Below are 27174 nucleotides of genomic sequence, written 5' to 3' on the forward strand. Positions count from 1 at the left end.
AACAATAAATAAGCAAAAGCAACCCAAAACCTTAAGCGGCTTTCCAAACACTCTTAGGAGAAAGAATCTGTAACATGACCTACCAGGCTTGGCATCATGTGCTCCTTGCCGACCCTTCTCTGGTCTCATCACATACCTCATGCTTTTCCTTCCTATATTGTGCTCAATATGCTTTAGCATTCCTTTAGTTTCTTGAACACAACACGTATTATTTTCTCTGCTTGAAATGCTCTTCTTGCCACCAGTTCATTTAGATCCTAGAGATCTCATTAGCCGTCCCCATCTCAATGTCTAGTTCAAATTCAATTTTTACAAGTTCTTCTTTAGAGTACTTAGCTCAGTATATAATAATGCATTTATGTGTCAGCATATAATTATACATTTGTGTGTGTGCTTACTGACTAATCTCTATTACCTCTATCATATTGTGAGTAATGTGAGAACCACAACAACTGTGATCATGTCGTCTTATTCACTACTGTATACCCAGCACCTAGCACACCCTCATAAATATCTTCTGAATGAACGGACAAATGAATGACTTGAGATAGAGGATGGAGTTTCATCAACTATGGTTGCTATGCTATTCTATATGAAGGTAAAAGAATGAGAACACTGGGCTGTGTGATCTTTTAAGATTCCTTTGGGTTCTTATGTTCTATGGACTAGAAGACCAGGATGCTAACGGTATTCCTCACTCAATAACATGTTGTATGTAACAAAAAGTCAACTCTGAAATTATGCTCAAGAGGCCCTGCTAAACTTTATTTCTTGTATTAAACTACTAACATAAATTCAGGAAGTTCAGCCTGGTGTGGTTACTAAATCAGAAAGACCTAACCTTGGGTACAGGCTCTGGCACTTACTGGTTAGGTGAATTCTGACAAATTATTTTATTTTCTGAGTCTCAGTTTCTTCCTCACGCATAAAATAAAATTAACCACTCTCAGTATTTGGAAGGCTTAAAACAACACTAAGAAATTGGCAGATGGTGTTTAAAATAAATATTAATTTTCTTCCCCTAACAGTACAGTGGAATATAGTAATATGTAAACTTTTTTCCATAAGTTTTAACATGCAGTAATTACCTTTTAATTTCTAAATGTCTATAAAGAAACAATTGCTAAAGGGCATTACTTATACCCTAACAGGTTTAGCATGTTAACCAACAATTAATAGAGGCTTAATACATTTGTCTTTTTAATTGACTTTTGGTTGAGTGATGTAATTATTTATAAGATGGGGTCTAATACCTGCTATGACTACTTGAGAGAGGTAGTAAAAATACTAAAAACAGTGATGCATATGAAAATTGTCTGAAAAAATAAAATACAGTGTACAATATAAAGTATGTCATCATTATCATCATCATTTTGAAATGTTTCATACCTAGTTTAATAATATTTCTGTATTTTACACCTAAGCACCTTGTAAAAATATATAAGAAAGGACTGTTACTGTATTATATTTATTCTATAAATAAACTTAAGACATGTAAGCTAAATGACTCACCCATGGGAATCACAATAAATCAGAGGAGGAATCCATCTGTATTTCTTATTTATCTCAATCTAGTGTTAAAGATACTTTGACTATAAAGCAATAGATGCTAAATTTCAAAGTGTAAAAGTATTCCCAATGAACATAACCTTTAATCCAGGAAAATCTTGCTTTAAGCAAACTCGATATTTACACAAAAGATAAAATAAGGGGTGAGTATTTGCTTTATAAAGGAATTCATCATAAGATTATAATGAGTTACCCATGTGCATTTAAAATAAGTTTCATTTACATACAGTTCCTCAGGTAAATATCCTCTACTTAAAACTGAAATAAAAGTAAAATATATCAATTGCACAATCAATTAATAGATCATATTTATCTCTATTTAAAAGCAAGTATCGCATAAGTGATTGGAAAAAGAAAGGAAAAATTTCTGGAACCACTTACAGAGTACATAAAGGGAGGCCGAATTATTAAGAAGTAACTCCATTTTTATGCTTACCTATATTTTTAATGTAGTCATTATTAGTTTTATTTTTAACATTTTAATATTTGTAGTTTTAAAAAGTCAACAGAATAAGTAAAAGAGAATTTCAAAACTTAGGCTACTTTTACTGAGAAATTAGATCCTAATTTCTCTGCTTTAGCTGGATTGAGGCTCTTGTCTTTCTTGTGTGTAGCTCTCTAGTTATCTTAGTCAATATTTCATTTCTCTGTGCTACATACTTTTGATTAAAAGAAACCTATCATACATTAATGATTGGACTTTAAATATAGTAATATGTTTGTCAAGGAAATAAGTACTAGACGGTATTTAAAACAATTCATACATTGTTGTGTTATTTTATGAAAATGATCGCATTTTTATAATTATGACACTCTGGAAGGCTTTTCAGTATCTGTCTTCAAAAATAAGACTGCAGCCTGGAGTGGTGGCCCATGCCCATAATCCCAGCACTTTGGGAGGAGAAGGCGGGTGGATCACTAGAGGTCAGGAGTTCAAGACCAGCCTAGGTAACAGGGTGAAACCTCTTATCTACTAAAAAAACAAAAAAGTGGCTGGGCGTGGTGGTGCACGCCTCTAGTCCCAGCTTCTTAGGAGGCTGAGGCACGAGAATCATTTGAACCTGGGAAGCGGAAGTTGCAGTGCACCAAGATCGCACCACTGCACTCCAGTCTGGAGTGAGTCACCTGGCTTTTTCATCCTCTAAATATAAAAGTAACATGTCCACTGAAATAAAGTTTGGTAGATACTAATATGTACCTCTACCTCACCCGCTCCCAGTAAAATACAAAACTAACCTGCAATCCCATCATCCAGCGATGACCAATTTTAGTGTTTATTTCTGCTGGTGGTTTGTCTTAGATCTTCTGTGAGCCAGTCTCTGAACCCAGCCTTTCTGAGCCTCAAGTTCTCATCTATGAAAATCAAGTGACTGGACTGGACAGCACCTAAGGTTCATTCTAGCTCTAGTACTTGCTTTTTCTGCCAATTATCAATTGTATTTAACCAGTATTCAGTTGGTGCCTTCATGAATGCTTTCCATCACTAGCCAGCAGTAGAACTTGATAATCTTGAACCGAGAGCCTATGATTTGAGTGTAACGCATTGTGATGTACATTGTAAGAGATTCAAAGTACAAGACAAAGTCTCCAACCTTGGCAAGTTCTTGGTCCACTAATGGGAATAAAACATGCATTTTATAATTATATAACAAATAATAATATGATAAATACCATAATCAAGTAAAAATAAAACTTAAAGGAAAAATAGGAGATATAGAGAATGCTGATAGGAATTTGAGGGGAAACACCAATGATTCCTTAAAGGAGGTTATAGCAGATACTATTACTGCTTCCTCAATAGCTCTGAAACTGCCTCCTTCCAGATTTCTGGTTCGATCAGTAAACTAAACTGCTATTTGTTTAAACCATTATTTGTAGAATATTCCGTTACTTTTTCCTGAAAGCATGCCATACAACAGTGGTCTTTACCATTTTTGAATATGTATTGCCTGAAATAGTTATGAAAATACTCTCCTCTTGTAATTTTAGGAAGACATCTAATATTTTTCAACAAAAATTTAAACATTTGCAAGGATTTAATTTTATATCAATTATAATTGATTATAAATTATTAATATGTTGATAATTTAAACTAAAACCATTATGCTACTCTTTGAAATATATACATTGGGACATAAATATTACTGTGATTTGATATCCTCCACTGTTTATTTAAAACAAAAACCAAACCAGGATGCACATTTGTTTAAAAGTTGAAAATTTTACATAGCTTATTTTTCTTCTTAAACTCCTGTTTAATATATATATTTAACATATAATAATACATTGGGTAACAACAAACATAAAAAAAACAACAGTAAACACAAAAACAAAATTTTATTAGAAAGGCATCATTAATGAGCTTTCCCCCAAAATTAGTTCATTGATGAGTACGTCTTTTAGTGCCAATTGTATTACCATCTTTGAATTTTATAGAGTGCTCAGAAACCTTGTTCATACAAATTGGTAAATGGAAATAAAAGGAACTTGGTTAGAGCAGTCACTTGATTATTTAAACACTTTCAGAGTTTTATGCCCAAAATCACAAAATGACTTCTAGGTTAAGAAATATTTTTAATAATCTACCAGTTGCCGAAAAAAAAAGAATTAGAGGTCGGGTGCAGTGGCTCACATCTGTAATCTCAGCACTCTGGGAGGCTGAGGCGGGCAAATCACCTGCAGTCAGGAGTTTGAGACCAGCCTGGCCAACATGGTGAAACCCTGTCTCTACTAAAAAAATACAAAAAAAATTATCTGGGCCTGGTGGCACATACGTGTAGTCGCAGTTACTCTGGAGGCTGAGGCAGGAGAATCGTTTGAACTGGGAGGCGGAAGTTGCAGTGAGCTGAGATCACGCCACTGCACTCCAGCCTGGGTGACAGTGAGAATCCATGTCAAAAGAAAAAATAAAATAAATAAAATAAAATAAACATAAAATAAAATTAGAAACTATATATCTAAATTGCAAAATGCTTTGTGATTTATTCATTAAATTCAGTCCCTCCACATCAATACCAGCACAATATTTGAAATATCTCTGTTTAGAGCGGAAAGATTTTATACTGTGCATCAAAGATTAGGATTGGCAGGGGTGTCTTTTTTCCCTAAGGAAGAAGAAAGGCACTGGGAAAAGTAAGAACCAGCAAAATAACCAGGGCTGATAATTTTCAGGAAAGACATTTATAAATGGAAGCAAGGGATTTGAAAATTGACTCCCTTAAAACTACTGCTGATTCTGCTAGAAATTATTTGTATATCCTGAGGGTATGAACACCTTAGTTTTTCTACTATGAGATGCTGAGTTTGATAATAAGAGTCAGTTTCATGTATCTAACTCAGGGAGCAGGGGGAATGGAAGAAGGGTAACAGGCAGTATAAAACCACTTATTCCAGCTAGGAAGTTGGGGAAGCATATAACTAAAACTCTCTGCCCAGAGTGGATACTGGCCATATACCTTCTTCTGTTAAAGGACCTGATGGGAAAATTTCAGATATTGGGTTTTTCTCCTAGAGCAATTAAAGAGACAAGCTGAAGTAAAATGGAGTCAGTTTTAAAGCAGATAGGCAGGCCAGTCCCTAGAAAGGCATCAACCTATGCAACTTAACTGGAAGTGTGTGTGTGTGTGTGTGTGTGTGTGTGTGTGTTTGTGTCTATACAACGTTGCCTGTATACTTATTTGTGTAAAAGAAAATTCCCATGATGTGGTGTCCTGTGGCTTCTCCTTGTCAAGAGTGGGGACTGTAAGGGACCTCCCCCACATTGGCTCTACATAGGTAAGGGAGGGGCCTGAAGAAAGGGATGAAAATACAGACTTACTAAATGAGCCTATAAAACATTATCAAGGCCAAGCATGGTGGCTCACGGCTGTAATCCCAACACGGCAGGAGGTGGAAGTAGAGTTGGCAGGATTGCTTGAACCCAGGAGTTCAAGACTAGCCTGGGTAACACAGTGAGACCACATGTCTACCAAAAAAAGAAAAATTAGCCAGGCATGGTGGCCCATGCTTATAGTCCCAGCTACTTGTGGAGCTGAGGCCGGGGATCACTTGAGCCTGGGAGGTCGAGGCTGCAGTGAGCCACGATAGTGATTGCACCATTGCACTCCAGCCTGGGCAACAGAGCAAGACCCTGTCTAAAAAAATAAATAAATAAAATATAATCTAAATTGAATTAAAGTCTTATAATTAGGGAATGGCGTTGGGGAAACCACGTTTGGAACCCCTAAAGGGAAACAGGCAGTGGCATGGAAGCTAGATTTAACAAGCAAAATGACTAGATCTTCCTGAATACCTCTCAGTAGGATTTCTCTGACAAAAGAGCATGAGCCTGCTGACAAAGATTTCCTAAAGACCTATACCTACCTGCTGGAGGCCATGGCTTTGAAATGCCTCAAGGCAGAAGCCATTAAACTAAGGAGACTAAGAGTAGAGGAAGAACATGGAGGCCAGCAGATTTGCTGGTGTGAAACTGTAACAACAAACACAACAGAAACCACTATATTTTTGATGAAATGCTAGTGCTGAAATAAACAACTTGGTCAACAAGAGTCTGTGACTGTTTAGTTCCTTAGGCAGATGACAACCCCCTTACTTTCACCAACAAGAAATGGGCTGATAAAACTGTGCAGTACTCTGTAAGGCATCTGCTGCAATGAACGTATCAGCTGAGTTCTTCAAAGGAAGAATAACAAGTTAGGTTCTCCAAGAGAGGAGAGAGAGAATTGCTTGCCAAACTGGACATATGTGTTGCGGCATGCTGAGTATTAAGTATCTCATTTCTTGAATGCAAACTTTTGTTGAAATAGCCTACATTAGGCCAGGTGCGGTGGCTCACACCTGTAATCCCAGCACTTTGGGAGGCCAAGGCGGGCAGAAGGCCTGAGGTCAGGAGTTCGAGACCAGCTTAGCCAACATGGGGAAACCCCGTCTCTACTAAAAATACAAAAATTAGCTGGGCGTGGTGGCACACGCCTGTAGTCCCAGCTACTCGAGAGGCTGATGCAGAAGAATCACTTGAACCCGGGAGGCAGAGGTTGCAGTGAGCCGAGATCATGCCATTGCACTCCAGCCTGGGTGACAAGAGGTAGACTTTGTCTCAAAGAAAAAAAAAAAAAGAAATAGCCTACCTTCCCAACAATTCTATAGTCTATGCATCATGCACTTTGAATGTATAGGCCACTATAAGATTATGATATCATTTTCCTATATCTGAACAATAATCTCTATTTTATATTTGTTAAGTAGTGATTTTAAAAAATAGAAACTAATGGATCCTAATATGATTGCCTGCCACAAAAAATTTATTCAATAATTAATTCATGTCTTCCCATATTTTATGGCCTTTTTAAAAGTTCAATCAAATTTGCAGGAGCTATATTGTATTGATCTAAAATACATAACAAGTTAAGCTTTTCCAACAAAGATGTATTTACAGAAAAGAATTAACCACTGGAAATTCAAGCAATAATTTACCAAAGTCAAGGCTACAACTACTTAGTTTTAAAAAATTATCTAGAAAGTAGTCTCTTCCTTTTGTTGCAAAATGGAAATACATTCTGGTTGTTTCATGGCTCTTTATATTATTACCAAATGTTTGGCAGTAGCAGAAAGTAGAGAAGTAATGAAGAAAACCAGTCTTTTTTTTTTTTTGAGAGATTGGAGTCTCACCCTGTTGCCCAGACTGGAATGCAGTGGAGCAATCTCAGCTCACTGCAACCTCCGCCTCCCAGGTTCTAGTGAGTCTCCTGTCTCAGCTTCCCAAGTAGCTGGGACTACAGGCATGAACCACCACGACCAGTTAATTTTTGTATTTTTAGTAGAAACTGCGTTTCACGATATGTTGGCCAGGCTGGTCTCGAACTCCCGACCTCAGATGATCTGCCCGCCTTGGCCTCCCGAAGTGCTGGGATTACAGCTGTGAGCCACCATGCCTGGCCCCCCCCGTGTACTCCTTTTTTTTTTCCTTCTGTGATGGAGTCTCGCTCTACTGCCCAGGCTGGAGTGCAGTGGCATGATCTCAGCTCACTGCAACCTCCACCTCCTGGGTTTAAGCGATTCTCCTGCCTCAGCCTCCTGAGTAGCTGGGATTATAGGCATGTGTCACCATGCCTGGATAATTTTTGTATTTTTAGTAGAGATGGGTTTCGCCATGTTGGCCAGTCTGGTCTCAAACTCCTGACCTCAGGTGATCTGCCCACCCTGGCCTCCCAAAGTGCTGGGATTATGGGCATTAGCCACCATGCCTGGCTTACTACTCTTCGTTTTAGTACTTTAGAAGGGTTGGGATAGAGAATAAGGATGGAGGAGTAGGAAAGCTTGATGCTACTCAATGTAATGAAAATTAAAAATTTTTAAGATAATACATAAATTTCAATAATGCATGAATTTCAAATACCATCACAAATAACAGAATAACTATATTTAAAAATCCCCATTGAAATTTTGTCATGGTTTTCTTTTAAATCGTTCTTACATTATTACCAATGGTAAATTATACTTAACTCTTTTTAAAAAGTACAAATTCAATCAGCTTTACTAGTAGTAGCTAATAATTTCCCAAAAGAGCTAAGTAGAATACTCTAATAAGGTTATATAAATACATTGAGTACTCACTCATGGTGATGAGAATCTGGGGAAAAATGAACCATTCTCTTGTTACCCACTGGGCCAGGAATGGGTACCTACAGGGAGATTTAAAAAGAAGAAATAAATTTCAGATTTGTTTATAAAATGACCAGGGATAATAGTGATATATCAATTTGAAGACATCAATCTAAAATGGAGAATACAAGATTTTCAAATCTCAGACAACATTGCGTGGATCAAAAGTATAATTTAATTCCTGGTAAGAATACTTTACTTGTTTTGGTCTAGTGTATTTCCTCTTCTAGATTTTTTTTTTTTTTTTGAGACGGAGTCTCTTTCTGTCCCCCAGGCTGGAGTGCAGCAGTGCGATCTAGGCTCACTGCAACCTCTGCCTCCCGGGTTCACACCATTCTCCTGCCTCAGCCTCCCCAGTAGCTGGGACTACAGGCACCCGCGACCACGCCCGGCTAATTTTTTTGTATTTTTAGCAGAGACGGGGTTTCACTGTGTTAGCCAGGATGGCCTCGATCTCCTGACCTCGTGATCTGCCCGCCTCGGCCTCCCAAAGTGTTGGGATTACAGGTGTGAGCCACCGCACCCAACCTCTCTGCTAGATTTTTAAGACTATTTTAAAAGAATCTTGGCGGGGCACAGTGGCTTAAGCCTGTAATCCCAGCACTTTGGGAGGCTGAGGTCACCTGAGGTCAGGAGTTTGAGATCAGCCTGGCCGACATGGTGAAACCCCGTCTCTACTACAAAGGCAAAAATTAGCCAGGCGTGGTGGCACATGCCTATAATCCCAGCTACTCAGGAGGCTGAGGCAGCAGAATCGCTTGCACCCAGGAGGCAGAGGCTGCAGTAAACTGCGAGGCTGTCACTGCACTCCAGCCTGGGTGACAGAGCAAGACTCTGTCTCAAAATAATAATAAAAAAAGTTTTTTTAAAAAAGGACTCTTTATAATAGTGTAAATATCCTTTTTAAAAAAAACAGACTGGTGACTTATTATGTAAAAAAAAAAAAAAAAAGTTTAATTAGATCGGTGTTAAGCAGGTATTTCCAAGGACCAATGTATTTGTAGCTAGATCCTAAATATAAATAACATGTATTATAACACATACATTTAAATATATACAAAAACTTAGATCAAGGAAGTGGTGAGCAGCCCTTTTCACAGTTTCCCCAAAAAGATACGAGTCATCTGTGTATTTACATAGTACAAAATGCAATTTCATCTAAGAGAAAAATATTTTCACTGCCTTATTTCTAAATAAAATTTAAAATCTGAAGTAAGCTACTCCTATTTTTTTTTTTTTTAGAATTTCACAACTTTCTTATCATATAGATGGTTCTCAAAGGGAGCATAGCACTGCACAAGAATGAATCTATCAATCACAATTGACAAGGCATACATTTACAGTAAAAGGCTTTAAGTTATGTTCCATTTTAATAAAAAAAAAAAACCTCTGTAATTATAGAAGTGCCATTTATATAGAATGGGGGGAAAAGCATGAGACAGCAATAAAATTCCTCTTAAAAAAACCCTAACATGTTCAAAACCTTACTTCTTCTCGTATCACTTGGGTTACAAGTGCCAGTATATACTCAGAAATTCCAAGAAATGCAAATACTGCAAATGTGCACAGGTGATGACATTAATAACCCTATGGTTTGAGTGCCACAGGTAAACATGTGGCTCAACTCCAGGACTGCATCCTGCATTCATCTCAAAATGAGGTTTTCATGCTATTCCAGTGGGTATCCCTGGAATACAGTAATCCATTTTCTACACTGTGGCTATGAGAAAAGCCAACTGTGCCTATGTCATGCTTTGTTAGAGGTTCATGATCACATTATCTCATGGTGGACCTGACACTTTTATTCAGTTTACAGTATGTTCTATGTACAGGCAACTTATTTCCTTTGCCAAGGCTGCTGACAACCTTTTCCACACTATATTAATCTTGTTTACTGACTTTATCTTGGTACAAATATCAGAAAACTAAACTTTTTATCTCAGCGAAAAAATAAACAGAATGTTGACAGAAGCAGAAGCTATTTTCAGGACTAAAATTGCTTGTTTACCTTAAGCTATACTTATGGAAAAATATTTAAGTCTTGCTCTGGTTTGAAACACATAATCCGAAATTTAATAAATGAAGAAATTTCACATACACCCATGTGATAAATTGCCTGATGAAAACAAAGCAACTGAATACAATAAAACAGAATTTATAGCTAATTTATACCATAATACAAATGTAAGCTTTCAATCTGGTCAGAAATAATCATACTATGTATTTCTCAGAAATCATATATATGTATAAAAAAACTGTAAGCTCAATTCAATTGCAGCAAGTAACCCACAAAAGATTTACAGTTTCAAGTGTAGATATTTAAATAATTTTACATGTTTACCTAGCACGTGATCCTTTTAAGAAAACAGAGGTGACTATCCTTTATTGTTATTTTAACTTAATTTTTGTTTTAAAGATATGCAAAAATAGGCATAGTTTAGAAATTTACTTTTTTTAATGAAATAAAGCAACATATGATGATCTCTTCAGGGTCAACGTCAGTGGTCTGCCTCAGGAGTAAAATGTTCTTACAATGGGAACATTTTGCCACTGTGGCAACTAGACACACTTACCTAAAATTTGAGAATAATATCTTTAATACAGAATTCAACTTATGGAAAGCAGTGTTATACTGAAGTTTCAGTGAATTTTAAACTTTAAAACATGTTTAATCTGATTATTAGACTACTTCAAAATATTATAAAACTTTAAAGAACATATTTAAGGAACTCTTTCTAAAAGTTTCTGTCTTATCATTAATTCAAGATAGAAAATAATCTTTATAAAAATTAAAGAAGCAGTTTTAAACGTCAGACCAAAGTATAAATTTCTAGCATACAATTAAGTATGGTGACTGTTTTCTTCTCCAAAGCACATGCTTTCTAGTGATTTCGGAACTGTATTAGAAATCACAAATTTTAAGAAATTGTTTCACTTTAAATATCTAATAAAATATTCACATAGTAAAGTTTATTAGTAAGAAAAATACATTTTATTCCATAAGATTAGACAGGAAACAGGTATTCTGTTCTTTATGAGAAACAGTATCTCCACAATCCAATTCTTATAATTGACAAAACCCTGGAGACAATCATTTATGTAATTAGCCAATATTTAGTGTTGATAACCTTAGACATCACATTACACGCCCTGAATTCTTATGATTCATTTGTTAAATATTACTACATAAATAATGACTACAATCCGAAATAAAGCAGATATATTTCTTTTTATTAGACGCTTATCACACAAAGTCTTAAGAAGTAAACTGAAAGTTAGAAAGGAATTGATGGTTTCTAGATAACATAACTTTTGTGTCCTAATTCTAAAAGATCACATGGGTCTTAGATTTTGCTGTTGTTTAAATATTACCAATCTCAGGAAATAAGAATGTAGTAGCAAGCGATGAAAATTTAACAACAGTTGTACAAGTACCACTATCAATTCAGGAGGTCAATATGTACCAATATATTGGAAATTCTGCTAAATGATAAATTATCAATGACAAAATTTCCATTCTCTCAAAGTTATTAGACATATTAAAAGCAATTTCTTATTCTTTTTGTCCCTGATGTATTGACACCAATTTTATGATTTTGCTTAAAAGATAAAAAGTTGGTTTTATATCTCATTTTCATTTAATTGTGTCATTATCAAACCCAATGCATGCCATACTATTCTTCCACAATTAAATAACTGAACAAATAACTCTCCAAATCAGGTAAACTTATCTGAGACACAAGAGTCTTGTAAGATTAATACAGAGGCCATTCAATATGGATGATATCTTACTTATATTCTCAATGATTAAGATTCCTTCTGTAAATTAATGAAGTTTCACGTCCACACGTAAGAACAAGAAACTATCATCCTTTCTTCTCTCCCTCTAGTATAGCCAGTCCCCTTAAACTTTGCTCTGCTTTTCAACTATATTTTATTTGCCTTCCAAATGCTACTCTGCTTCAGTGCCCACACTGACAAACACTTATGTTGGCAAGCTGCCATTCAAAAGAAGGCCTTTCCATTTTGTGAGGACTGGTCAATCAAATCTGTCTGGCCTCCAGGCTGTCGGGAGGCACTGCCTCAGCCTCCGGAACAGTTTGCCAAAACCCAGAGGTTTCTAGTTTCTCTTACGGCAATTATTAATTTGACTCAACTTCTTTGGAGAAAGAAACAAGACTTTTAAGTAAGGTAATATTCTAAATGTTTTACAATAATTCATTTTAATTAATAGACATTAAAATAAATGTGTTGAATGTTTAACTTTTATCCCCATACAGAAGAATAAAGGAAGATTCTTCAAAAGCATTTCAAATGAGCGCAACTTTGTTTTATACTGGAGTTTTAAAAGTTCTGTTACAAGATAGTTGGAGGAATGAATAAAATATTTCATTGTGTCATCTATTCTTATAATATTACAGAACAGTCACAAATCACAAAAAGCACAATCTGTTTGGGGATGAGAAACATATTCACGAAAATAACATTAAAATTACTTTTAAAGCAACATACAAAAATGTAAAAATTACTTTAGAATTGCTTTTAAAGCAAATACAAAAAGTGATAATTCAAGGAGCATAAATTGGATATCACTTATAAGATTAAAAGGAAACAAAGTAGTTATCTGATTTAAGAGGAATAAAGAGGAATAAAAAAATCACCTCTAAGAAGGGAGTTGCATGCATTATCTCCCTCTGCTCCAATCCATCTTACCAACGTGCCAAATTCAACTTTCTAAATTGCCGCTTTTCACATGTCAACTTTCTCATTCCACAGCCAACTATGGCTCTACACTGAAAGTAAAATGAAAATTAATGAGATATGCATGCAAGGCTTTCCCTAAGCTGATCCTTACCTACTTGCCAATGTGATCTAGCACCTTATGCAGCCACCGAGAGCTTCTTATTCTAAATCCAGTACTGCTTACTTGGTACAATTCAACCAGTAACCTAATGTACATATAAAATTATGCTTAACCTTATTATATAATAAGTGATATGTGTTCCCTTTCAGTTGGGTGATTTAGTTATACTGTTTTACTGAACTAATGTTTTTGATGTCTTGATAAAGTCAAGTTATGGAACTCCTCTAATTCCAAGGGTTTTTTTGATTGTTGTTTTTTAAACATGAAAAATATTAGTAAATATAATTCAAGTAATAATTCACATTTCACCTTTATCTGTCTAGATTTCTATTAAAGTAAAAATGTGTTTATATGGCAGGCCAGGAAAAATCCTCATCACTGGCTACAAGAAATGAAAAAATTGGTGCATATGAAATATATGCCATAAAAACTAGAACATCTAATGTATTCCTGGTAATATGTCTAATGATAGGGAGAAGTCGCTACAAATCCTTACCTACCAGATGTTTTAGTTTCAGATAATGTCCTCCTACAAAGAATATTCAGGAAGGAAGATGATCCATTCCTGAGGACAACTGAATTACTGGAGAGTTCAAAACTGTTGTAGAAAATTATGAAGGTTATGGAATATAACTCGGTTTTCCAATGGAGAAAATGCCTTGAAGTTTGGAATTTTATAAAATCTAATCATGGTACAAAAAGGCCTATCAGGTTCCTATCATTCATATCTTTAAAAATATCAATATTGACAAACAATCTTGCTCTTATTAGCAGAGCTCACACTGTATGACTTTTAGGAAAAGACTTTGAACTAGGGCCTATATAGTATCGACTAGTCATAGCCTTCATGTTATCTAAATTATAGTACAGTGGGTGAAACTGATTATTTTTACCTGTTAGTCAAGGTTAAAATAAAAATTCTACATTGTTTGTTATGTTTTTACAATGCAATTTTAAATCTTTCTTGGAAGGGCTTAAGCATGAACAAACTTACAAAGAATGTGTAATAATGATCACAAAAGATGTATCAAAAATTAATATAATTAGAAATATTTCTATTGTCATTAATAATAATATCCTTATTTTTATTTGTTTAAATTTATTTAAGTGTATTTACTTATTTGAGACAAGGTCTCGTTCTGTTGCCCAAGCGTGAGTACTCACAACTCATAGCTTAATGACAGCTCACTGCACCCTCAAACTCCTTGGGCTCAAGCAATTCCCCTGCCTCAGCTGCTGGAGCAGCTAGGACTACAGGTGTGTACCACCATGCCCAGTTACTTTTTAAAATTTTGTATAGAGCTGGGGTCCTGCTATGTTGCGTGCACTGGTCTTGAACTTCCAGCCTCAAGTAATCTTCCCACCTCAGCCTCCCCAAGTACTGGGATTACAGGCATGAGCTACAGTGTCCAGCCACTCCTGTTCTTTATAACCCGCTTTATGGCTTGCTTTTCATAACCAATGTGCCTAGAGTGAAGAAACATCATTATTCTCAAATAATAGTGAAGAAATTAACACTCACTGAGGTGAGGGCATATGCCCTAGACTATAGGAACTGAATTAAGCTAACTTTGAACCAAAATTGTCCAATTTACCACGCAGTACTTTTTCCCTTACAGGGAGACTGGAAAAAAAAAAAAAAAGACGATATATCAAAACAAATGTAATGTTTTCTGTATTTGGGGATTTGTCCCGGGAGATGATGGCCTGAATCTAGAATACACTCTAGGAAAATCTTCAGCCAGCGATACTCTAGACCTTGCCTGTAACTTCTGGGTAGCATGCGGGCTATTTTAAGTATATGCAATGCAGAGCATGGCAGCACTAAACAGGGTTACCAGCACATATTATAGAAGGACTAACAAGAATAACAAACGGCTCCCCTACTAATCATTACAGCAAAAGAAGGCTACCATTTACAAAGTGTACTGGAGGGGAGTAAACACTCCGTGATGAGCATATGTGGAATATGTGAAAGAACTTGGGGAAAATTAGAGAACTTAGGCTATCTTTCCTTTGAAAGCAGATATAAATCTAAATACGTGATTACATCTTTAAACCAGAAGGGTTTTGTTTAAAAAAAAAATAGCCAAAGATAAACCACAGAGAAATACAAGGCTTGCCTTTCTATTGAGGATTAGCCTTCCTAGAGGAATCCGTACACATGTGTTGCAGGGAAGATGCTCACCTTACAGCTGCCAGCATTGCATTAAGTAGTGAATAAAGACATAGACTTCAGCTAGTTTCGAAGTGATCTTACCATATTTTTAAGTAAGAGCAGCAAATATATTTCTCTATGAAATGACAGAATGAAAATTATACTGTTTAGAAATATATACATACACATATAGTTGTATGTATTACATTAGCAATTATGTTTTTAACGTAAAACTAAACAATATAATTGTTTTAAATCTTCACTGTAAACAATTTTTTTCCTAGTTAAAGCCAGTCTGCACTGATAATTAAGAATTTAGAATTATTGGTCTATTAGAATAATAATACTTCTAATTATTAAATACATAAATTCTCATTTCTGGTATACACTACTAATGAAAGATCTAAATGCTTTCACAGAAAAGATTAATCACTACATAATTAAAAAACAAATACAGCAACAACTTTTTTCATACCACCTCATGGTAATACTATCTTTTTTAAGTAAAGAACTAAAAATTAACCAGCTCAGAATGATGCCCAATTGTGATAGTAAAGAGTTTCACTTTGCCGTCCAGTTTTAGTAACAAGCTGTGAGTGGCCTCTACTGGCTGACCAAAGGCTTCTTAAATCCCTCATTTATGAAGCTTGCAATATTATGAGCGTCAAGAAAATAAGGATATGTCCACATATGTTTACGTAAAATCCACGGTGCCTAAAGATCTTCTTTTATGAATAAATGACAAAGTAATAAACAAAATGTATATAAGATGGTGTAAAAAACTTTTATCATTTCATCCCCCTGCTATATACTTGGATTATATTGGCAATCTACATATCTTTTAAAATTCTAATTTATATAGCATGATAATCTAAATGTGGACTTTCTTACTCAGTTCATATCAAAGTAATTCATGTCTGCATTTAAAAACAAATAGTTTTGGGGACTTGTTCAATACACACACACACAACTTCTCAAAATTAAGTTTATATTTAGGCTTGGCAAACTGACTTTGGAGGCAAACACAAAGAAGACTGAATTTAAAAACCTGAAATAATTTGTAATTTTAAAAAACAGATTAATATTTTATGTAATGGTTTATGAAAATACTATCTTGGAAACATAGTAATCCAAAGCAATTAAAAAAATTCTGTATTATTGCTCCTATGTTTGGGTGGAAGTAATTTTATATTCAAAATGAAATAGCAATTAAGAAGGCAAAACCTTGCTTGTATTAGGAAATGTCAATTCAGTATTCATAATAGAGAAGAAAAAAAATTTCAGTTTTTGCTCAGCAGCTTCCTAATAATAAAAGCTTCCCATGTGTGGGAAAATTTGTAATTTTTATTTATCTATTTAAATATATAATCATATATTTGATTCACTTCATCCTTTACTCAATCTATTTACCTAAATACGCTCTATTAAAAATTATTAGCAAATATATCTAATGATGTCAAAAGGTGACTACATTTATTTTAAAAAGTTATTGTTCTCACATGTAACAATATTCCAGTATATTTCAACCTTCATTTCAGAATTCAGTCCCATTATCTTGCCTGCTCAAAATGGTTCACAGGGTTATCTAGCTGACATATAAGATAACCCTCCATCTCACTAGACACCACTGGGATATGACACACTGACCCGCAGTAAGCCCTTATTATTATCCTGAAATATATAGCACATAATGTAGTTCCTGCCAAGGAATTTGTTTATAAAAATCTTTTTTATCTCTCTGGACATTTAAGTCATTCTTTAAAAGTAATGTTCAACTATTTTAAAGAATTTCATACAATGAATAAATGTTCTATTTTATGTTTAAAGTCTTCATTCCCATTTCCCACAATTTTACCAAAGGCAAAAAAACAAAAAACAAAAAAAACCCCACATACATAGAAAATAAAAGCCAGAAAGTATTTTCTCCTTGTTGCTTAGGTTATATAGAGCCTATTATATAAAGGATAAGACTTAAAAGAGATCTCAATAGTTCATTCCTAGGGAGAATTATGCATATTGAAGCTCAATACATGTAAAATTAATTGTCTTCTTTTTAATTTTTGGGGGGTGGCAGAAGAGGTCAGAGAGCAATACGGTAGTGAAGATAATGAGATTCAGTAAACATGTTTGAGGACATAACAAATTATTAATATAGTTTTTTGAAAAAAATTCTACATGCACATTTTAAAAATTTATTTAAGAATATAAGCAGACGAGGAAAACTTTTAAGTGCTTGCTTATAAACTACTTAAATTATTTTGGTACTCAAAATCACATGATCAACATTTTAGCAGCTAAAATTTATTTTCTTTCCACATTATTCAACAATGTGTCACATCATCCATTGTGCATACTTTTTGAACTGGGTATTATATTTCTACTATTTTTCTAACTGTTTTTATAAACTAGTCAATTTCTTCTTAACCTGATAGTGGTGTTGCATAAAACCTTAATTTACATCAAGGGAAAAAATTACAGCTGGTTTTTATAATTAAAAGAGTGTTTCTAAGAATCTCAAGGACAAATAGTAATTTATAAGAAAAATGCTGACAGTCTCAACACTTTTAAACTGACAACTTAATATGGTTTAAATTTAGCAAATAAAACACTTAAAATATTGTTCTGTACAGGCTGTTTTCCTAAAGCAAACATGCAGGCAACCACTCAATCATTCAATCTTATGTGATGCAGTTCAAGACCTTATTATACTGTTAATTGCACTAAAAATTTCCATAGCTAAAAAAAAAGTATGTAATCATGATTTGATGGGGGAGGGAAAAAGTACAAATGTACAACATACTGCAAACTATTCTTTGTGGTATGAATAAATGAGTGAATGAGTTAATTAAAAAGAGGTCAAATATTAGTTAACAAATAGCAGTGTAAGCATAATCAGCATATTACATACTCAAGAAATGACAACAAAAATCTCAAATAACCTAAAACTTTTAACATTTTTTGGCCAATATCTATTCTAAGTAAATAATCACAGTCAGACTCTCATATTTTTGAAATACTTATTAGCTTTACCTTGATAGAAGTAAATGTCTATCCCAAATCTGGTTGTTTATAGCAGGGGACCCCAACCACGCACAGCAGGAGGTGAGCGGCAGACGAGCAAGCAAAGCTTCATCTGTATTTCCAGCTGCTCCTCACTGCTCACATTACCACCTGAGCTCTGCTTCCTGTCAGATCAGTGGTGGCATTTAATTCTCATACGAGTGTGATCCCAATTGTGAATTGTGCCTGCAAGGGATCAAGGCTGTGTGTTCCTTATGAGAATCTAATGCCTGATGATCTGTCACTGTGTCCCATCAGCCCCAGATGGGACTGTTTAGTTTCAGGAAAACAAGCTGAGTGCTCCCACTAACTCTACATTATGGTGAGTTGTAGAATTATTTCATTATGTATTACAATGTAATAATGATATAATTATTTCTTTATGTATTACAATGTATTAATAATAGAAATACAGTGCATGATAAATGTAATGTGCTTGAATCATCCCCAAACCATCCCCTCTACCCCCAGTCTGTGGAAAAATTGTCTTCCAGGAAACCAGCCTCTGGTGTCAAAAACGTTGGAAAGCACTGGTTTATAAAGTCAGTCAGGCAGCCAGAGATAACTCACTTCCCGTGAGGTGAGTTCTGGACAATAAGAGGTATGCGTAGTCACCAGGTGAAGCTTCTAAGGAAAGTTCTTTAAGTGACTGACTCAGCTGTCATGTGCCTTGTGCCCTTCTTTGTACTTCATGGTGCCTGGGATACGGCCAATAACATCCATTTTTTATTTATTTATTTTTTTTGACTAGGAGTTAAAGACCAAAAGAATCAAAGGTTTCCACCATGGCATCTTTTATCTGGGTAACCAAGCCACTAAGTGCCTTTCTATGTCAGGAGGTAAACAAAACAAAACAAAACAAAACCCTCTCTTGTTCGAGCCACCATTATTTGGATACTTTATTATGCACACCAAGCTCAATCCCTAATTAATAATAATGAAGCCAATTATATCTGTTAAATTCTATGTTTAGTCCTAGAAAACAACATGTCATTTGGTGGACCAGGAATTCACAAATAAGAGAGGAGATAGTGAACAACTACTTCATATGTCCAGCACTCAGGTACTATATGGAAGATTCTAATGAATTGCACAATATCAACCCTACTAGCTAATATGCTGCAGACTTAAAACATAAAACTATATAAAGATTAAACAACCACTAAACTGTGTTCATTTAGTTATAACTGCAACAGAAGTTAAAAAAAAATCATTAAAGCCCAAATTAGCAAATGTGGGTTTTGGAGGAGATGAGACTTATGCTGAGGGTTAGAGCTGGCTAGGATCTAAGCCAATGGAAGGAGGGGTGACTGTATGCATAAACAAGTTATGAATCAAAAGGGTATATATATTGGAAATGAGGAAATAAACCTGACTAGAAGTTCATAGAAAATAATGGTTGGATAGGTAACAAAGGTTCAGAAATCTAAGAATATTGTTCATCCCGTAAAATAATCTGTGTTCAAGTCTTTAAAAATTAAGCTAAATTTTCGTGACTAATTGACATCATCAGACTCTGTTAAGAGTAGCCAAGTAAAAATAACTACAAAGTCACAAACAAGATAATGTTTCCATGTATTAAATTTCCATATTTTTGCCTTTACTTCCTCATTGCTTTCTGGATCCTATATCAAGAGCTTGAAGATACATAGTTTCTTCTACACACAGCAGGATGAGGCAAATCCTTCTGCCTATGATGACTAGGACCTGAGGCATCCTGCCATTTCTCCTTGGTGAATGAAAAGGAGAACTAAGGCTGAAGTAGGAGGAGTAAGTCAGAAACCAATATTCTAATGATCTCCACACTTCTTGCATAAAGTAAGGTGGAAGGTCAGAGAAGCATTGAGGAACTCAGGGATGTCTGTTTCCTGAGGTATAGTAGGGGAGGTAACATGTCTAGAAGAGGTGCCACATTTGAACTGGCACCTTGCCCAACAGGGCACAGAGGTAAAGATGGTGCATCTGTGGAAGGAGGAGGCCAGACAGATAGCCTGAGAGAATGCTGTTGATTCCCCAAGGTCTGAGTGTGTGAGACAGGTGATCCAGGAGTTTCTGTACTCTCATGAGGGGACCAGTGGGTGAGGACTGTCTTGGGATTCAAGAAAGCAAAGGGACTTGAAGATCCGAGGCAAATGGCTGGAATCTGTGGGCTTCAGTAATGAGCACCAGAATAATACCCCCAAAGGCCAAATGGAACCAGACTCACAGAAGTGAATGTGGTGCCAGTGTTCAGTCCAGACCAGCTAGAGATCAGCAAGGCAAAGAATAGTGATTGGACAGAGAGATGATGCATGGATCTGAGGTAACAGATTCTCCCATAATCCCCTGCAGGACACATAAGCTCTGTAGTGCCACCATGGAGAGAATCAGATGGAGAGAGAGGAGAAATGCAAGAACAAGCATTTGTTAAAAAGGGGCTGAGTTACCCAAAGAAATAGTTTATACAGAGATAACTGTAACTGGAAAATCTGTTTCACTTCCTGCTATGGTTTGGATATGGTTTGTTTGTCCCCACCAAAACTTATGTTGAAATTTGGTCCCTGGCATGATGGTATTGGGAGGTGGGGCCTAGTTGGAGGCGTTTGGGTCATGGGATCCCTCAAGAATGGTTTGGTTCCCTCTGCACGGTAGTGAGTTCTCCTGCTGGAAGACTGGATTAATTCTTGTAGAAATGGATTAGTTCCCTCCAGAGTGGGTTGTTATAAAGCCAGGACATCACTCAGGTTTTTCTCCTCACACATGTCTGTTTCCCCTTTGACCCTCTCCTCCATGTTATGATGCAGAATAAGAGCCCTTACCAGGAGACAGTGCTGTATCCTTGAAATTCTCAGCATGCACAACTGTGAGCTAAATAAACCTCTTTTCTTTATAAATTATTCAGTCTTGGGTATTTTGTTATAGCAACACAAAACAGACTACGATGATTCCCAGATTCCTGTTCCTCCACCAATGTACTTCTTTCCCCACACCCAGAACTAACAGGCAGAAGCTCATGAGAAATAACAAATGTAGTAAATAAAGAAGGTATATTTTCTCTCGCCCAAGAGTTAACTTTTTGCTCACCACACTTACAAACTGACATCAACTCTTTAGAACATACTCATAAATAGAGGAATTATCTTTACAAATTAGAATAGATAAAAATCTTCCAATGTATCCACAAGTAGTAAAGTACTAAATACTAGTTTAAGCTTTTTCACTGTTTCGTAGTAAAAAAATACGATGTAATGTATGTCATGCTTTTCAATCTACAGGTTACAAAATCAACAGTGACAAAGACATAACCTTTGTGGTAAGTCTAGAAAACAAAGTAATATGGAGTCCTAGCAGTAATTCTTGTTATCCAATGCAGTGATCACAATGAAATATGCTATCCACCAAGTTTAACAAAATAAACTGAAATTTGTGGATTTCATCATTTTTTTCCCCTCTAGTATAAAGTAGTTCTTAAGAACAGAAGAGCATAGCGATGAAAACTGGGCTATGAAGCCAGACTGCCTGGGTCCAAATACTAACTTCTCCATGTTTCAGTCTTATGACTGTCTCAATTTCCTCATCTACAAAATGGGGGTGGATAATATTACCTATTTTATTGCTTCATTACAAAAATTAAATGAGATCATTTGTAAAGCATATAGATCAGTGAATATTAGCTATTATTATTTGTATTAATTGTTTCACAGTCTAATGCAAAGTACAATCTCAATAATAAGATGACAATAAATATTACAGTAGATGCTAGCAAGAATAAGGAGTTTTGTAGGGTTGGTGGGACTGGGAGCAAGGAGGCTGTGTACACAGAAAAATCATGCCATCAAAGACGTTTATTTATTGGGGCCATCACCACTTCTTTCAGTGAATTAACTGAAAATAAAAATCAAATGAATAATTTTTTTCTCGTGATTGTATCAGAAGTGCAGATACATATTTAGTTTAAAAAACACTCAATGTTTAAAAATAGTTACTTAAAGCCTGTGGTACTTAGTCTAAATTATAAAACTTAATTCAATAATTTCCACAAAGACATTATTAGTGACTGTATAGGCTGATAATTCTGATGCTTTTCAATTAATGTAAAGGTCATGAGTTAAAATAAAATACAGAAGTATTTTAGCTATAATTATCATCTCTAAATTGAATGTTTTACAGCTGATTTGCTTTTCTTGGCCAATTCTAAGGGCCTGAAAACTTGAACAGGCAGACCAGTTGAATACATGGTATTCAGTTGTTGGAAGAAATAAAGGGAACGCACCTCCTCCCAAGCCCAGTTACACACACACACACACACACACACACACACACACACACACACACACTTTATTTAATTTTATACAAAATAACGATGCAGAACCTTGAAGGCTTCTCTGACCACACACAACAGAAGTAATTTCTTTATCCAATTTTAATTCCTATATGTCTCTGTATCTTTCTTACATCACTTAACAGACTGCCTGCCTCATGTTAGAATTACACATATGTTTGTCTTCTCTGTAATAATATGTTTCTCAAAAGCAGAGGCTATGTCTTATTTACTATTGTATTGCCACCAGGTTGTGGTGCATTTGCCTACAATGAACCATGTGCTGAATTAGTCAAAAGCACAAATATTTTTCATGAGAGCTGATTAGCATTTTACAATAGTCATAAAAATTCAGACTATACCTCAAGTAATTCACAAACAGGTTAAATACTATAGTCTTTCAAAAATCTGGATACGGTGTTTTTGAAGCCACATTGCCATCTGCATAATTAAAACCATTCTAATACCAATCTCATGAAATAGTACACACACACAAAAAAAGACAATACAAAGAGACTCAACTGACTACAGGCATATAATTTACTCAGTGCTTTGCATAAAGAGTGGTTCATAATTTTTAAAATATAGAAAATGAAAGAGATGCTCATTACTATCATTAATGAACACCTAAAACATTTTTGACAAGTTGATGAAAACAGAGGAAAAAAGAATACAAGAAAAAAGAAAAACAAATTGCTGAATTATCTTTCTGGGTAGCACACTGTTAAGAAATTCGTTGACAGAAAGGATGCTGTCAAGCACTAGCATATACTCTGAGAACATGGCAGGATATATCACATGTGCTTACAAACCATTCTAGAAGCTACCTACAAAGCAAGAGGAGCATGTATGCATCAATATAATTAAGAAACTGGAAAACAATTATTTCTTGAATTGTTTCACAGTATTAACTATGAGTTCTGTGGACATTAAACCACACCATGGAATCTGAAACAACAGGATACTGTCTATCATAGTCAGTCTGTGAAATATGGACATAATGTCACTACAACCCAACTCCACTGGACTGGTACACAAACAGAATCCCAAGTAGCCACTCCACTGGGCTGTGAGCAACTCCAAGTGCAGGGGTACTGTTTTATTCTTTTGTCCTCTGTGATTAACCCAGTATGTATTCAGTAAATAGTATCCATTATTATTGATTTCAACAAACGATGATTGAGCACTTCCTAGGTGGCAGAAACTCTCAGAAGCTGCATATTAAACATTTCTAATGCTCACAACTCTGCAAGATTCTAATTATTACCTCAATCTTACAAATGAGGCTTGGAGAGATTAAAACAACTTACCTAAGACCACCTACTTGACAAGTAGCACAGCCACTATTTTGGTCCAGAAATGTCTGGTTCATTGACTCAACAAGAAACATATTGAGCCCTGACTATGTATCCTGGGCAAGGAAGAGGAGATGTATTGGTGAACAAGACTGAAAAGGCCCCTGAATTTATGGGACTGACATTTTACTCTAGAGAGCCACAATGAATAAAACAAACAGACAAGAACACTACAGATTTCAGAAAATGAAATGAAATAAATAAGGAGAAGGTGGTAGGGAAGAGGAACCCCTGCTGACCTGACCCCTGAAGGATAAGATGGAGCAGCCAAGCAAAGGGCAGGAGGAATGAAACATTCCTAGACAAAGGAAGTAGCATATATGAAGGCCTGGAAGCAAGGAAGAGTTTACATGTTCAAGGAGTAGGATGGAAGTCTGTGTGGGGAAGGGAAGATGGGTACAATGTGAGGTCAGAGAACAGAACAGGGTCCCACTGGCCTTAACTGTAAAAAGTTGTGCTCTTTCTTTATCTTTTGTTATTTTTGAGATAGGGTCTCACTCTGGCACCCAGGCTAGAGTGCAGTGGTGCCATCATAGCTCACTGCAGCCTTGACCTCCCAGGTTCAAGTGATCCTCCCACCTCAGCCTCCAGAGTAGCTGGGACTACAGGCGCATACCACCATGCCCACCTGGCTAATTTTTTTTTTTTTTTTTTTTAAGAGATGGGGAGATGGGGTTTTGTCATGTTGCCCAGGCTGGTCTTGAACTCCTGAGCTCAAGTGATCTGCCCGCCTCAGCCTCCCACAGTGTTGGAATTACAGGCATAAGCCACCACACCCAGCCGGCTCTTTTCTTTGTAACAGCAATTCTCAAACTTTCTACTCTTAAAAATGATGGAGGACTACAAAGAGCTTTTGTTTATGTGGATTTTATCTATTGATATTGAGTGTATGAGATATTAAAACTGTGTTTTTAAATTCAAGAATCTACAAGCACACACTTCCTGGAGACTAGAAAATACCACTGCACAGTTGTGAAAAAATAAAGGTGAAAAAGGCAAATAATATCTTAGTATTATGAAAACAGTTTTGCCCTTGGGACCCACTGAAAGAGTCTCAGGGACCCCCAGTGGTTTCCGGATCACACTTCGAGAAGCACTGCCACATGCCGTGGTTGTCCAAGTGTGGTTCTCAGACTAGCAGCATCTAGAGACTAGGAACTGTCTCTTAATCAACTTTGTTTCTCCCATACATTGCTCAGTGTCTGGCACATGGCAAATATGAAATAAAACAATACTCACTTGTTGACTTAAGTACTTATGTTTTCTCTTGATATTTACATTGGTATCTCCATGAAAGTCACGCCAGATACTTTGTTCTGAATCATATATAACAGAATCCTAGGTGCACAGGTTTGCATTAAGCCCTTTTTATTGATTATAGATACAGATTTGGTAAATAGCAATGGGGATAACAAATATAATTAGCAAGAAAACTCTGTGCTCTTTTAATTATGTATAGAAATACTTAAATGAATATAAAATAAGATCTACTAAAAAGATTCTTACAGCTGGGCATGGTGGCTGACACCTGTTGCTGCTTTGTAGTCAGATGAAGCAATCTCTTTTACTATGCAACCTAGCTATGTTAATTAACTCACCCTGTGCCTCAATAATCTCAGCCATAAATTGATTCTAATTCTGATTTCACAGATTTTCTGTAAGGATTAAAAAGAGAAAATACATAGAAAAAATTATAAGTACAACACTCTGGCAAACAAGAGGCATACATGCACTGAATATTTTATCAAGACTTTTGTGCCAGAAACTGCCATTCTTTTGCTTCTTATTTTCTTTTTCTTTCATTCAAACTGATACTCTCCATTTATCCAAATAATTTGCTGATTTCTTCTATAGTGTATTCTCCATTTCTATTAGCCTATTTCTAATTTTTTGGAAATCCCAGCACAATTAAGGTGAATACTATATAATTTTGAACTTAATTGCTTGCTTTCTAGTGATTAGGAAGGTTTTACCTAGATGGTAACCTCTACAAGTACACTAAATCTGTAATCAGTAACTATATCCTTAAAAAAAACGGGATGTATGGCTGGGCACGGTGGCTCACGCCTGTAATCCCAACACTTTTTGGGAGGCTGAGGAGGACGGATCATGAGATCAGGAGTTGAGACCAGCCTGACCAACATGGTGAAAACCCGTCTCTACTAAAAAAATACAAAAATTAGCCAGGCGTGGTGGCGCACGCCTGTAATCCCAGCTACTCGGGAGGCTGAGGCAGGAGAATCGCTTGAACTGGCGGAGGGTGCAGTGAGCTGAGATCGTGCCACTGCACTCCAGCCTGGGTGGCAGAGCGAGACTCCATCTCAAACAAAACAAAACAAACAAACAAACCAGCCAAACAAACAGATGTATGAGCTTTGATAAGTCACTTTAAGTCACTGGACCTAGATTTTTGAATCTGTTAAAAAAATTCAGTATTTTCTCTAAAATCCTTTGCATCAGAAACATTCGGTGATTCTACGCTGAGTTCTTAGATCATTTTCATACAGATTAGAAATCAAAGAAAAGGAGTGGTTTTCGGCTTATTCCATCTCTCTGAATTTCCTCAGCTTTTTGTTCATTCCATTAGTAACACACTTTACCATATTATATTAAGCACATATCTACCCTGCTAGGTAGCAAATCCCTTGACAATAGGGTCTGTTTCAATTAATAAACTTTGTATCTGGGCTACTTAAGACAGTGTGTGGCACATAGTAGGTGTTCAATATATGTTTGCTACATTGAAATTAATTATCTTAAGAGGTATGAGATGGGAAAAGATTATAAGGCTTTATAATATATAAAGGTTATAATTATATATTATAAAGATTATAAGTGCTTTGCACTGACAACAGGTATTCTCTTTCTAAAACCCTGTCCCTCCTAACTATCCTCTCACTACTATCACTGTCCTGATGCTACTCAAAATATTAAAATATGAGGTGAAAGAATCATTACTGCAACAAATGAAACCACTTTGGTCTCATATGCTAAAAATGGTGAAACAAAAGAGTCAAATTCATCAAAATACAATCAAACCATTGAGGGCCTAAATGTCCATTTAGACTAAATAAGGAAAAAAGGAAATGCTTAGATTAATTTGACAAATACAACTTTTCCCACTAATTCAATCATCTGGATAATTCCAAGAATTTCAAATTGACAATAACATCATTCAAGATTTTCTCACTGTAGGATGTGGAGAAAT

At 35.8% G+C, this 27174-nt stretch overlaps 1 protein-coding gene across 8 annotated transcripts in view; it reads right to left on the minus strand.

Annotated features, from left to right (window-relative positions):
• The window catches only part of GPATCH2 (G-patch domain containing 2), a 189005-nt gene that overhangs the window by 70106 nt on the left and 91725 nt on the right, over positions 1 to 27174 (minus strand). For 4 of the 8 annotated variants that reach the window (XM_058430650.1, XM_058430648.1, XM_058430647.1 and 1 more), the window contains exons 6-7: positions 25565 to 25621; positions 8182 to 8249 (exon numbers count right to left, since the gene is read on the minus strand). In XM_058430650.1, the coding sequence (XP_058286633.1) occupies positions 8182 to 8249; positions 25565 to 25621 (125 nt within the window). The remainder of the gene's footprint in view (positions 1 to 8181; positions 8250 to 25564; positions 25622 to 27174) is intronic. The other 4 variants (XM_058430651.1, XM_032136507.2, XM_058430649.1 and 1 more) reach the window with 1 other exon arrangement.

The sequence above is a fragment of the Hylobates moloch genome, unplaced genomic scaffold (genome assembly GCF_009828535.3).
Source record: "Hylobates moloch isolate HMO894 unplaced genomic scaffold, HMol_V3 SCAFFOLD_18, whole genome shotgun sequence".
Taxonomy (NCBI): Eukaryota; Metazoa; Chordata; class Mammalia; order Primates; family Hylobatidae; genus Hylobates; species Hylobates moloch.